The sequence below is a fragment of the Melospiza melodia genome, chromosome 4 (genome assembly GCF_035770615.1).
Source record: "Melospiza melodia melodia isolate bMelMel2 chromosome 4, bMelMel2.pri, whole genome shotgun sequence".
In the NCBI taxonomy this organism is placed as follows: Eukaryota; Metazoa; Chordata; class Aves; order Passeriformes; family Passerellidae; genus Melospiza; species Melospiza melodia.
The window spans coordinates 81,332,310-81,346,426 of NC_086197.1; the positions used below are offsets into that span (position 1 = coordinate 81,332,310).

Consider the following 14,117-nt stretch of genomic DNA (forward strand, 5'->3'; position numbering starts at 1 on the left):
AATATTGTTGCATTACCAATAATACAGAAGTCAGGAGACATTAACTGTGTTTGACTTCTCAGAGGGAAAGAGAGGAAGAGAACTAAAAGAGACCATGAGAACCCAACTTGTGCTAAATTCCTGCAGGTGAATCAGGTTACTGCAGTCTGTAGAAATGTGGTTTGTAGCAATAACAAAATCTGGTGTATAAGATATCACAGATTCACTTCTAATTTTCTGTTTCTGTGACACATATGTTATAATTATATCCCACTTTCCATTCTTCCTACAACTGTATCTAGTTTAAAAAAAATTCTGTGTGATCTTTCTCTGCATTCAACAGCTGTCTGGATTTGGATCCAGCAGAGACATAAATTGATGTCCAAATAAATGAATGAGCCCCTTGGTTACAAGGAGTAAATCTCAGTTTGGATGTAAGTCCATAGACCTGAAGCTGTTTATTCTGTAGAAAGTCATGTCTTTTAAAACATAGTTTTTACTTTTGTCTTTTTCATAAATACAGCTATAACAAAAAGAAAAATACTTCCACAGCCTATTCTCAGAGAAAAAGCTCTTTGAAGATCTTAGGGTGCCAAATAAACACCAAATACAAAAGTAAAGCTGTCATAAATCAAAAAATTAGCATCAGCATAGGTTAAATATTTAGATTTTGAATTACCAAGCTGGAATAGTATTTTCTCTTTGCAGTGATAATTTTTTGGCAATATAGAAAAACCTTGATTTTAAATTTGAAAGCAAAATATGTTTAATTATGGCTATGACAATGTAAAAGGATAAATAAAAATGAAAGAGGCTGAAAGGAGAAGCAAAACTATCAAATTAAGTATACAGCTGTTATTGGTTAAAACTTCTGATTTTGGGCTAATATTTTTAAAATAAAAAGTAAGCAATCCTAACTAATTATTTTGAAAGTATATTTCATTTCATGCCATTTTATGAGAACAGATTTAGGGAGTACTGGCAATGTTTAATCTCATGTCTTAAGCAGAAGATTTATGTTTGCAACTGATAACTACTCTAATGAGCCAAAAATCCAGCTTTCACCCTTCCTCTGGAAACCTCCTACCTACAGTTTTTTCATAAAAGTTTGATTATGCCAATTTTTAATTTGTGAAGAAACTAACAGTATGTCTCTCTTGCTCTCATTCACTTAATTGTTGGTAAACCTGCCCTTGCCTGATAGAGCCAGTGTTAATGCTCTTGCCTGAAGCACCACAAAATGCTGCCTGATTAAAATGGTGCTGAAAGCTTCATTATGTGATGCTGACTTAGAGAAGTGGGTAAGGGCAACTTAAAACTGCTATAGAAAATAAGCCTAATTTCCAAACTAATATTGTTTGCAATTTTTTAATGTTGTCTTCTTTTTTATGCGACTCATTTTATCTTTTAACACAGTCCTATTTTTGAAGGTTAACAATGCATTGACCAACTGTGAAATTGCAACAGGAAAAGTTCATAATAGTTGGATTTAAAATGCATAAATTTTCATGCATCATTAAAACACCTATGTAAATACAAAACCAGAAATTATTCTGTTAACATTAAATGCTAGTGCTTCCTAAAAATACTAATTTATCTCCATATATCCATGTTCTCAAATCTTTTTAAATTTGCCACTAACCTTTAGCCTATGCCAAAAACTGATCTATGTTTTTCATTAATATACCTAGGGAGCTATTGAACATAAACCAAACTATTTAAAAGAAGCTTTTCAAAAGTTACTTATCACCTTCAGTTGCCAAGATTTAAACTTTTATTGTTCAAATATTTTGGCTCCTCAATATTAATTTTATATAGTTCTACTTTTCTAGTTTATTACCTTAAACCAAATCAGTTCATAAAAGTATGGGATGTTTAAAAGAAAATTCCATAAGATGAAGAGTCTCGTATGTTTTAGACATTGCCAGAACTTTTATATATTTGGGTTGAAAGAAAAATTACAACATCAGGAAAAAAATACTGAGTGTTCATATAATTTTAAAATATAGATCACTACCTGAAACATCGCTCAGATTATTTATTAAGACCTCTGCAGCAGTGGCAGGGTCTGAGTCCAGACTTCAAACCAACCAACCATTCTGTCCCTGCTCTGTTAGTCAAAAGACACAAAGCAGTAAAAAGTGTTGGCATGGCACCTGTTGCTGGGTTATTGGAGACCTGGTACTCTCATTTCCTCATGAGACTGCTGTGAAGCTGGGAATGACCATTCAGTCAGGGATTGCAAAGTGGGAGCCAACAGCAAGATCCACAAGTGGCAATAGAAATCTTGGAGCGTCAAAGTATTCCTGGCCCCAGTGGTGGCCAGGAGACCACAGCCTGGAGCAAGGGACCTCAAAGCCAAGGGAGGGTCAGCATGAGTAAGGGACTCACAACAGCCAGCACTGGGAGGCTACAGCAAGAGAAATTGCCTAGAAAGAAACAGCCTCTGGTGTCCCAGCAGAGGAGGGTATTCTTTTGGAAGAGAACTCCCTGCTTCAGAACCTGATTATCCACTTTGCAACTTCAGATAAAGATTCAATTTAACCCTTTGATAAAAATTCTACATAGGATCTCTCTTAGGGACCAAAGTTCAGATCTCTCTTGTAATACAAAAATTACCAGGTTACAAGCATGCTATTTTTCTGTCCTAATGAATTTTGAACTTTAAAGTGGTCCTTAATTGAGTGGGGAATGTTTCCTCTAACGACTGCATGATTAGGATGCAGAAAATGCAACTTTGAAACTCCTCTGAGCAAGAAGCATGGGACATCTCAATCTTCCTGCTTGCACCCTCCCACCATGGTCCCAAGTGTCCCTCCTGCCTCTGTCCATGCTGTGAAGTGGGCTGCTTGCCCAGCACAGCCTCCACAAGGCACCCATGCCCATGGGAGCAGGGGAAGCTGGGTTATTCTCACTGAACCACAGCGTGCTCCAAGCCAGTGTCCAGGGCTTTGGTTGGGTTCAGTCTGCTATGGTTTTCTCCAAATCAGCAAGTGCATCTGAGGGTGGTGTATGTTCTGCACAGGGCAGAATAGGCACAGCTGTGCAGGATACACAGAAATTGGTATTGTGTGGTTGTGGCACTGTGGGATGTATTTGTCCCTTAGATGTACCCATGGGGGCTCCCATACAAAAAAAAAAAAAAAAAAAAAATCTCTATTTTATTTAGAAGGATTTCTTTATCTGGTGAGATTACTCACCCTGCTACTTTCCAAAACATAGTCACTTGGACTTCTGCCTAAGTGGAAGCACAGGCTGCCTCCTGGAAATTCTCTTGCTCCCGAGGTAGCAGCTGACTCTCCCAAGGCCATGAGGCTCCTCCAGGGTTTCTTTGCCGAGCCTTCCCCTCAGTCCCTGGCCAGGTGAAATGCCAAAAGGCTGCCTTGGGTTTTTTTGCTGTGGTTTCCTGTGCAGCAGCAACCTATCAGACACAGCTGCCTGATAGTGGTGGTGGGGACAGACTCTAAGGCCGGGTCTGATCTGAACAAAAGACGGTTTTGCTGGTAGTTTCGTAGGCACTGGGTGATGCTGTCAGCACTGTGTACTTATAAGATTTAGAAAAATAGTTTCTTTTGTTCATTTGAATACCAAGGCAACTCAAAAGTTTTCTGTCTTCCTTCAGAAATTAAATCCTGCAAGCTTCTAGTAGGATTTTGCAAAGGAATAGTTTTAGAAAATCAAAATAACAAAACCATTTAACTTTAGATAAGGGATTACTAAAACCCACTGATCACTTTGTGCTCCTAATCTTCAAAATCATTTTTGTAAATAAGATCAGGCTCTAATAAATCACATGTTATTAATTTCACTTTACTCTCATCTTCTGAAATGTATTTGTGTAGTCTGGGACAGTCCTCTGAATTCTCACAAATTTTAAAAAAATAGTATTTTGGAAGGAAAGTCTTAATCTTGCTTCATTTTGATATCAGTTGCTCTCAACCATACATCCAACCTTTAGGTGTTTCTTTGTAGATGAGAATTAATCTTCAGACATGTCTGAATATGAATATTTTCTGTTTGCATTCAACCTCCTCACCCATTTTCTCTTTCTCATATCCCTTCTGTTGAGAAAGGACAAGTTGCTACAAGAAAGGCAACATGGAGTGAGAAATGAACACACAAATGCCTGTCAAATTTGAGCATTTGCAGCTCTTTCAGGGAAAGGAAAAGACTCCCACCAGACTCCCTAAATGAAAAGGGCATAACACAGTGACAGGAAATAATCTCTTCAAAGGATTGGAGGGCATTTAATTTAGGGGAAACTCCCTTATGAGGGTTTTTTTACTCATACGTGAGGAAAATATCCAAAAATGTCTTGCTTCCTGTGTAATAAAACCACTGAGAAGAATACAGAGGAGGTGCTGACATTCATTGCTGTTTTCCAGGGCAGTGGATTGTCCCCTGCCTGAGCTGCTCTGACAACAGGACCTGTGACTGGAGAGCAATAACGTGGCAGCCCCACGGCTGCCGACACTCCGTGCTGGCCAAGCCCGAGCTCCAGCGCTGCGTGGAGGGCAGAAGGGTAGGTACCAGCCTTTGCATTCTCATTCATTCTTATTTGCCTGGGTATTTGGTGTCCTGAAGATTTCAGGATTGATATGTGACAAAAATCCCTTTTTAGCTAGAGAGATATTTGGGTGTGAAAAGTTCACAGGGGTGAAAACCAACCTTAGTCCATAATTTAGCCTCATATGCAGACAGTTTGCTGCTGTTTCACAGAGGATCTTAGGTCACACCACTGGAGTTCCAAGACCTGTGGTGTGTGTGATTACCAGTCAGACCTGCAGTGAGTACACAAGGACAGAAAATGGAGGATATATTTGCATTGTTGTCACAGTTTTGTCTCACATGCAAGTTGGTTTTCTTCTGCTGCATACCTAATGCATGGCATTGCTTGTGCACACTAATCTTACCAAGTCTTCTTGCACATTCTTTTCTTTTAGTGAAGCTTCTAAAGTGATTGCTTGGAAATACAAGGTCTCCTTAATAAGCATGCTATGACTGTTATACTGTTGAGAGAGAGCTCTGATCTGAGGCTCAGGTACCTTACTGAGGATAGAAGTATCCAGAAAGTAAGTAATTAATTGTTATAAAGCTCTTTAAAGTGTATTGCCTAGGTAAGAAAATAGTTACTAAAAGTGGCATTTTGATAAAATCCAAGAGCATTTCCATATAGACAAATACAAACCAGTAGTCTTTCAATTAACATTTTCTCCTTAATTTCTGATAAATTTCTTGCCCTGCACAAGGTACTTTATTGTCATTTTGCTTTACTTCTGCCTGTGGTTTTCTTTGTTACTATAGAGCTGCAAGTTACTCCTAGAATATTTTTCTAAAAAACTATTGCTTTTTATGACAGAGGAAAAACTCGATCTGTACCTCATGTACAAAACAAGCTTTTCTGGATTAACCACAGAAAAAAAATGCTCAAGAATTTAATTACTTTGCTTTGGTCCTTAATTTCCATGGACATCAGGCTGCTTTGACAAGCAACCACCCTTTGGTCAGGCAATGGAATGACAGCAGAGGAACAATATGCCACTGTGGAAGTGGATTGCCAGGGTATTGCTGAGAGGATTGCTGACATTTTCGCTCCCAAATCTGACCACTCATATTCATGAGTGTCAAAAGCAGGACAGCATGGGTAAAGGGTTTATTAAAATCAAGTCAATGAAATGAGTGTCTGTGAAGCTTAATTTCTTAATTCAAATTTCATTATGTTCTAACTCTCTAAGGTCACTGATCCATTCTAGTGTCAGATGACAGCCAGATCCTAAGTGAGCAACATTAACACCTTGAGAAAAATCTCTGTAACTAATAGCACTTGTTTCCCATTCTGCATCTTTTACAGAAGTCTCCTGACACTGTCTGATAACCTTTGCTGCTCTGCAGAAATCTGCTGAATTGCCTCTGTTACCTTTGCACAGATGTATATTGAATTGGTTTATTCTTTTAAAGTCATCACTCTAAAGCATGTTCCCCTTTTGATATATTTCTCCTATCTCTTTCTCTCAGATGTTATTTTTGTCTTAACTTTGTAGTGATTTTAGTTTTGTCTGAAATATTGCAATAGCATTTTTTCTTCTTTTGCCAAATGAATAGATGTAGAGCCTAGATCAACTCCTTTGTGTCAATACAACTCAAAAACTAAGAGAGGCTTTCTTCCTACCTAAGTCAGATGAAATAAAAATGGTTCCCTTCTGGGCAGAATCTTCCTGATTCTGCCTTTGATAAGTCAGACTTTGGAATTACTTTACACTGCCCAAGCAATGTAGTAGAAAAAGATTTTTTTTCATTTGCTCACTGAAAAAGACTACGTTATATAAGTTTAAGCAACCTGGCCCTTTTATAAAGGAGCTATTGAGCAGTAGGAAGATAGAATTCTTGTGAACAAATACATGTTAATTTTAAAAGAAATTTTCATAACCATCTATAAATATTTATATATTCTCAATTGTGATTTTAGTTTTGATTTATTATATACCTTGTCTCTAAGTACTACTGAGATCACTGATGTCTCAAACTGAAGATATCATAGTTTCCACAATAAAATAAGCAGAAGGTTTCAATGCTGGAAACAAAAGCAGATGTTAAAAAAAAGCATGAGTGCCAAATAAAAGGGCAAAAATCATTAACCCAAGTGAGGACATTGGGGTGATCTGGAATGATGTTTGATTTACATTGTTTGTTGAAATTAGCTAAGAACAACAGAACTCATTCATGTGTCCACTCAAAATGGGCTCAACTAACCCATGTGCCTCTTTATGCAGGAATTTTGAATATTCAGCTTGTATTGCTTTGGTCTCTGGAGTTAGAAATCCCTTACACAGGACGTCTTTGCCTTTTGCATAGACAGAGGAATTGAGTGCACCCTCAGCAAGTTTGCTGACAGCACCAAGCTGTGTGGTACAGTTGACTTGCTGAAGAGAAGGGATGCCATCCAGAGGGACCTTGACAGGCTTGAGAGGGGGCCTCTGTGAACCTCATGAAGTTCAACAAGGCCAAGTGCAAGGTCCTGCACCTGTGTCGGGGCAATCCAATCACAAATACAGGCTGGGCAGAGAATGGACTGAAAGCAGCCCTGGTGAGAAGACTTAGGGATGTTTGTGGACAAAAAGCGCAACACAGTAGTGTGCACTCACAGCCCAGAAAGCCAGCGGTGCCCTGGGCTGCATCAGAAGCAGTGTGGGCAGCAGGCTGAAGTGATTTTCACCCTCTGCTCTGCTGAGACCCGGCCTGGAGTCCTGTGCCCAGCTCTGGGGTCCTCAGCAAAAGGAAAATGCTGACTGCTGGAATGAGTGCAGAGGAGGGCCCATGAGGCCCCCCTGGGCTGGGGCACCTCTCCTATGAAGGCAGACTCTGAGAGTTGGAGCTGTTTAGTCTGGAGTAGGGAAGGCTCTGGAGAGACTTTAGAGCAGCCTTCCAGTATCTGAAAGGAATCTAGTAGAGAGACAGAGAGGGACCTTTTTACAAGGGCTAGTAGTGATAGGGCAAGGGGGAATGGCCTTGAGCTGAAAGAGGGTAGGTTTAGATATCAGGAAGAAATCCTTTACTCTAAGGATTGGGAAGCTCTGGCAGATGTTGCCCAGAGAAGCTGTGAACTTGCCATCCTCAGATCCAGGCTGGATGGGGTTCCGAGCAACCTGGACTACTGGAAGGTTCCCTGCACATGTCAGGGGATTGGAACTAGATGATCTTTAAGGTCCCTTCCAACCCAAACCATTCCATGATTCTATGATCATGCTAGGACACAAACAGTGTAAGTCTGTGATTACATCTTTTAATTTAAATTGGAGGTGTTAATCTCTATGCCATTGTCAGATTTCAACTTTGTTATCTGGAGGCTGTTTCCATGTGCTTCTCTATTAGTTTTAGAAGGGAGAAAAAAAAGATGAAAAAATGCCTACTTATATTTCTACTTTTAATGAATGTGAAGGGAAACATGCAACAATTAACCAGTGCTATGCTGTGTTCCTGACTTGTGTTCACTTCAGCAAGTGATGAATTAAGATGTAAAGTGGATGCTCTTTTTGACTGAATGCAGAATATGGAAGATCAAGTGTGTCTTTGAGTGCAACCTTTCTATTTTTCTTGTGTTTCATAGAACAATGGTAAAAGGCAGCAGATATCTCTTGATCACTAAGTTCTTGTATTAATTTGTCAATATTTCTGAAATATATCTGTGGTCACCCAAACAGACCACTTCTTTCCTACCTGCATCATAATTAAGCCTTCAAAAATGCTTTCTAATTTAATTTCTAACTCCAGGCCACTTTTATTTATTATATTAAAATTTATTTGTTTTCCAAAGCTCATCTGAGCTTTATAATCTTTCTCTGTAACTGAAATCCGTTTCCCTGGCTATGAGTTCCAATTGATTTCACATCATCATTAACTGCTATTTTAGATTGTGTGCATATAAAACTGTTTGAACTAAGTTGTTTCTGTGTGTTTTGATTTAACCTGGCAGGCAGCTGAAGACCACACAGCCATTCACTCACTTGCCCACAGGGATAAGAGAAACAATCAGAAAACAGATAAAACTTGTGGGTTCAGAAAAGGATAGTTTTAGTAGAATGGAAGAGGAAGTGAAAATAGTAGTAGCAGTAATAATAGTAATAATAATAGTAGTAATAATAATAATAATAATAATAATAATAATAATAATAATAACAACAACAACAACAACAACCCAAAGTAATGCACAGTGCAATTTCTCAGCACCCACTAACTGATACCCATCTCATCCCAGAGCACAGCTGCTGCCCCCCAACCAATTCCCCCCAGTTTTAATGTTTAGCATGATGCCATATGGTTTGAAAGATCCCTTTGGCCAGTTGGGGTCAGCTGTCCTGGCTGTGTCCACTCCCAGCTTCCTGTGCCATTCTCCTCTCTGGCAGGGAAGAATGAGAAGCTGAAAAGTCCCTGACTCAGTGTGAGTGCTGCTCAGCAACAATGAAACCCTCAGTGTGTCACCAACTTTATTCTTATCCTGAATCCAAACCACGGCACTGTACCAGCTACCAGGAAGAAAATTAATTCCATCCCACCCAAACCCAGGACATTTGGTTTCATAAAAACATAAGACCACCTGTAGTGAAACAATAACAGTCAAGCTGATGGAGACATGAGAAAATATGTACATGCACAGAAACAGTTTAATGAGGCCTTTTTTTGCTTTATGATGTGTTAGCAAGAATAGTCAGTCATATTTCATACAGTAGTCAGTTTGTATTTCATACATAGTAAACAGGAAAATGTTGAAGTGCTGAGGTTAAGGTTGTTCTGGCTGAGTAGATTTTCTTTCAGTCCACTTTTAATATCAGCAGTCTTTTTTCTCTTCCACTTTAAAGGTAATGAGATGCTGACTGTCTCATTCTTAGGGAACTCCATATACATGTCCTAATTGAATAAAATAAATTGTTCTTCATAATAAAATATTAAGCATCACAATAAAATATTATATCTGTATTATGTTGGCTCAACAAAATTTTTCTGCAGATGTGATCAATGACTTTTTACTGTAAGACATATACAAATCTATAAAGATAATGCTTTGATTTTTGTACAAGATTGATTTTGTACTTTTAAAAATGGGTTCTAACAGGTTATTACTTATCCAATTAGCAGTATATAGAAAGCTGGTCTTGATTGCTGAAGGGATATATATTTTGCTTATCTTTGAGAAAAAATAACCAGAGTTTAGTCTTATAATAAAATACCATTGAGTCATGTGTAATTAAGAACAGGAAATATGAAAAGGCAATATTTGCTGAAGTACTTAAAATTCAGCTGTTAAAACAGGAATTTTAACTTATGATTTCTTAATAATATTTTAGAGTTAAGTAGTGTTTTGAACTTACAGGTGTTTAAATTTCCCAAGTGTGGTTAATTTTTAATGATAGGTCTGGTTAAGAAGTGAATTCCACTATGCTTACACAATCTTTCAAAGCCTTTAAGCTATAATGGAATTTTTCACACGAAATATTTGCAACAAGACAGTGAAAACATCTGTCTGTGTGGAAGTGTTGTTCTTTGTATGGTAAAATTATAACCTTATGTTTGATCATTTAGTCATCCTGCAGACAACTGCCCCATCAACTTGAACAGTTCATGACTTGTGCCAGACTTGTAAAAAGAGAGAGAGATGGCTCACTCTACACATCTCAGCCATCACATTCCTCATTATTATCATAGAGATAAATACAGAACCATCCCAAGAGCCTTTTGTTCAAAACATATTGAATACTACATGGGACATGTAACTACAATGAGTTCATCTAAAGGTATAGAAATAAATCTGGTTTTAGTTACCATACATTCAATTACATTGAGAGATTATTTTAATTCATCAGAACTCTTGGGTTAGTTGAAGGACATACGTTTTCTTCCTCAGGCTAAACACCACTTATTTTAGCCTTTGAGTCTTCCAAGAATTTGCTAAAAATGAAGCTGACTTGCAAAAGGTGACTTTGAAAGATGCTTTCTGATGGCCTGCATATACCATAACAAAATGTATTTGGCCAGCTCTTCCCAAGGGCAGTTTGAAAAGAGGGTAGGATTACCTACAGATTTCCTCTTTGTTCACTTCAATTTTTTTTTTCTTTTGAGGAGAAGAAAAAGAAGAATTTGGGTTTTTTTCCAGGATTTTCACATCCCACATCACGGTTGAACCAATGGTTAGAAGCAGATGGTTGGATACAGACCAAATCTTAATGAATGGATGCAGTGTGAATGCAGATGTGCTGATGATGTGCTAAGCATCCACCAGCCTGGGGTGCATCAAATGACAGGAAATCCACACCTATCTTTCTATCTGAGATCTTCTTTAGACTTATGAGAGAGCATTCCCTTCAAAGTCCCAGCACACAGTCTCCAAAGGATGACTACAGACTTTAGAGCTCTATCTCAGAGCTAGAGGGCAACAACCACAGGTTTCACATACTGCAGTCCTAGTTTTCATACCTTTCCAAAAAACTGTGATTTCACCGTGGAAGACAGAGTTAAACAAATTTTTCTGATGCCAGTGATACAGTCCTGATATGGCTCATACCTAAGTGAACAATCAAAGATTTCATGACTGTAAGTTAATCTGGTTACTCTTATTGACTGACATCTTTAAGGATGACCTCCCCTTTTGGTCTGTTTTCCTGTACACCTACAAGTCCACTTTGGCTCACCTTTCTTTCTTTCTTTCTTTCTTTCTTTCTTTCTTTCTTTCTTTCTTTCTTTCTTTCTTTCTTTCTTTCTTTCTTTCTTTCTTTCTTTCTTTCTTTCTTTCTTTCTTTCTTTCTTTCTTTCTTTCTTTCTTTCTTTCTTTCTTTCTTTCTTTCTTTCTTTCTTTCTTTCTTTCTTCCTTCCTTCCTTCCTTCCTTCCTTCCTTCCTTCCTTCCTTCCTTCCTTCCTTCCTTCCTTCCTTCCTTCCTTCCTTCCTTCCTTCCTTCCTTCCTTCCTTCCTTCCTTCCTTCCTTCCTTCCTTCCTTCCGACACTTCCTTCCTTCCTTCCTTCCGACACTTCCTTCCGACACTTCCTTCCGACACTTCCTTCCGACACTTCCTTCCGACACTTCCTTCCGACACTTCCTTCCTTCCTTCCGACACTTCCTTCCGACCCTTCCTTCCTTCCGACCCTTCCGACACTTCCTTCTGACACTTCCGTCCTTCCAACACTTCCTTCCTTCCTTCCCACTTGCAGCAAGCCTTGACTATTCTCTTAGCAGACCTGTGTCTAAAAGTCTAGGTTAATTTCCCTAGTGGTACAACCAGTATTTTACCCAGTGTGGTATTGCTGTCTTTCTCATTCCTGATTTGGAAATAGGCTGAGTGCAGTCTCATCAGTCTTGTGATGGTATTTGAAGTATGTCAGGGCCTTAACAGCTGTCTGTTTCATCTAGTTTCAAAGGAATCTGCTCTGACTTCTGTCACCTATTTCACATTCACAGAACATCAGGACAACAACAACAGTAATATGCTATGGCCCACCTGATATTTTCATATGGTGCCCAGCATCATGGCATTTCCAGACTGGAGTTGCCCCTTCAAGACATGATCTTAAGTTTCTTCTGGTAGGGGTTTACTAAATGACTGCACATAGTGCTCTTCCATCTCCAGACCCGGCCACAAAGGTACCCAGGGCAAACTTGAAAATTCATTCATGGGTCCATTGTTTGTACCTATTTAGGTATAGGAAAATTGCAAAGCCCTAAAATGCTAAATCATGTAATAGTGTGGATTGGGATGTGTGTATGTGTTTTGCTCTAATTTTGACATAACAAAAAGAAAATGGGAAAGAGATCTTAATCTTTGATGCCCTGCAGTGTTTGAGACTTAGGAAATGTTTGGCACAACTCTTCACACATCACCTGCTAGTGAATGCACAATGTTGGCAAAAGACACCTGTGCATCCTGTTCATTGACACTGGCCATGGTTCTTTTCTTCTTTTTTTTTCCCATGAAAGTTGTCCTGCTATTTTAAATCAGTAGTAGGTGAGATTAGATCAAATATAGTTAGGAGAAAACAATGATGAGAATTCTAGTCACACTAGAATGAGATAAAAATGTCCTGTCTACCAATTTTGTATAATTAATAGCGGAATGTGCTTCTTTGCAATTCCCATGTGCTGTGATAACAAAATGGTGTCATATGGTATTAGAAGTAGAAGAGAAACAGTTTTGTATGTTTTACCAACTGCTCCATGTGTGAACTTGGTAGGGCCTGTTTGTTATTCTGCTAATGATGTGTTGGGTTTTTACAGAAATGTTCTCACCCACATTACAAGCTCATGATGTCCTTGCCCGCAAGTATCTGAGAACTGCTGTTTAAATAGATATGCATCAAGATACTCCAGTGATGGGTGTATGAAATGGAGATTAAATTGTCATGGATATAGACAAGCTGGAGAATCAAGAGATTTTGCAACCTAAAAGAATTGTTGCTTAAAACCTCAAGTTAACCTACTTTAGAATTAGGACATATTTTATGACTGTCTTTCTAATTGTAAATAATTTTATGCATGTATGTGTCTGTCAGAGAGGGAAAGAGGATATCCAACCAGTCCTTCCATGGATCCAAGGATCCCTGACTTCTGTGAGTCATGTTATGCTTGATTTAAAGAGGTTTCTTCTGACGCGATGTGAAAAGCTGTAAATCCCCTTGCGTGTGAGAACAATGCTTGTGCAATACAAATATGAACAGCAGCTGTTTAAGAATTTCCTCTATGAAGAGGCTTTGAGAGGTCCAGGACAGGAGTTGGAAGAGCCTCTGTGAGCTCAGTGCTGGTTTTAATTTGTTTGCTACTACGCATAATCTATCAAGAGCTTCTCTGCAGCCCACAAGGGGCACGGCATGGGAAGTTGTAGGCATTGTCCTGCCCGTTCTTGGCCCTAACATCTGATGAGGGTAGGCTCATCTGAAATTCCTTCTCTTATGTGGGAAGTATCACTGGTACTCTGTTGTTTCTTATTTTTAATCACAATAGGTTAATAGTTAATAGAGAAATGGAATCAGTTTTCAAAACTGTGACATTCCTGAAGGAAATAAATAGATGTGTTAGATGCATGTAGTCTCAAATGTCTTACCACATAAAATCTCTAAAAAAAACCTTTAGAAATATATCCTTAAATGTGTCATCTTGTGCAGTCTCAATTTTATTTGCATAATCAAATATTCAAGGTGGAAATGGTAAAACATCAAACTCCAAATCAAATTAAGAAATGAAACAACAAAATGCCAACTTGCAGGATGCCAACTATCTGAGTGCCAGAGGAGGTAGGAGAAGCTGAGTATTTCTGTGCAGAGAACAGGGCTGTTACTGTGTCATGGCTCTGTGGTGTTTCTTAATCCCAGTTTTACATATTTACTCCTCATTGTGGATTTCTGGCTGAGCTGACTGGGGTAATTGATTCTGCACACAGTTTCATTGGCAAACCACAGTGAACCTGGATTCTCCTACTCTTTGGACTTGTCTTCTATTACCTACTTCATCAGAAGGAAATGCTGGTCCTATCCACTCAAAATGGTGCAATAGCATTAAAAAAAATTCCCACAACACTTTAGGTTCTTTGGTCTCCCGATACAGAGATGTTTGTTTTTTCAGAGAATCTACAGAATGAGTAGGAGGAAACCCAAATTTGATTTT

At 38.6% G+C, this 14,117-nt stretch overlaps 1 protein-coding gene across 3 annotated transcripts in view; it reads left to right on the plus strand.

Moving 5' to 3' along the window:
• The window catches only part of CPED1 (cadherin like and PC-esterase domain containing 1), a 145,214-nt gene that overhangs the window by 121,051 nt on the left and 10,046 nt on the right, over nt 1–14,117 (plus strand). For 2 of the 3 annotated variants that reach the window (XM_063155345.1, XM_063155346.1), the window contains exon 18: nt 4,365–4,501. In XM_063155345.1, the coding sequence (XP_063011415.1) occupies nt 4,365–4,501 (137 nt within the window). Of the gene's footprint in view, nt 1–4,364; nt 4,502–4,922; nt 5,037–14,117 lie in introns of those variants that run through there. The other variant, XM_063155347.1, reaches the window with a different exon arrangement.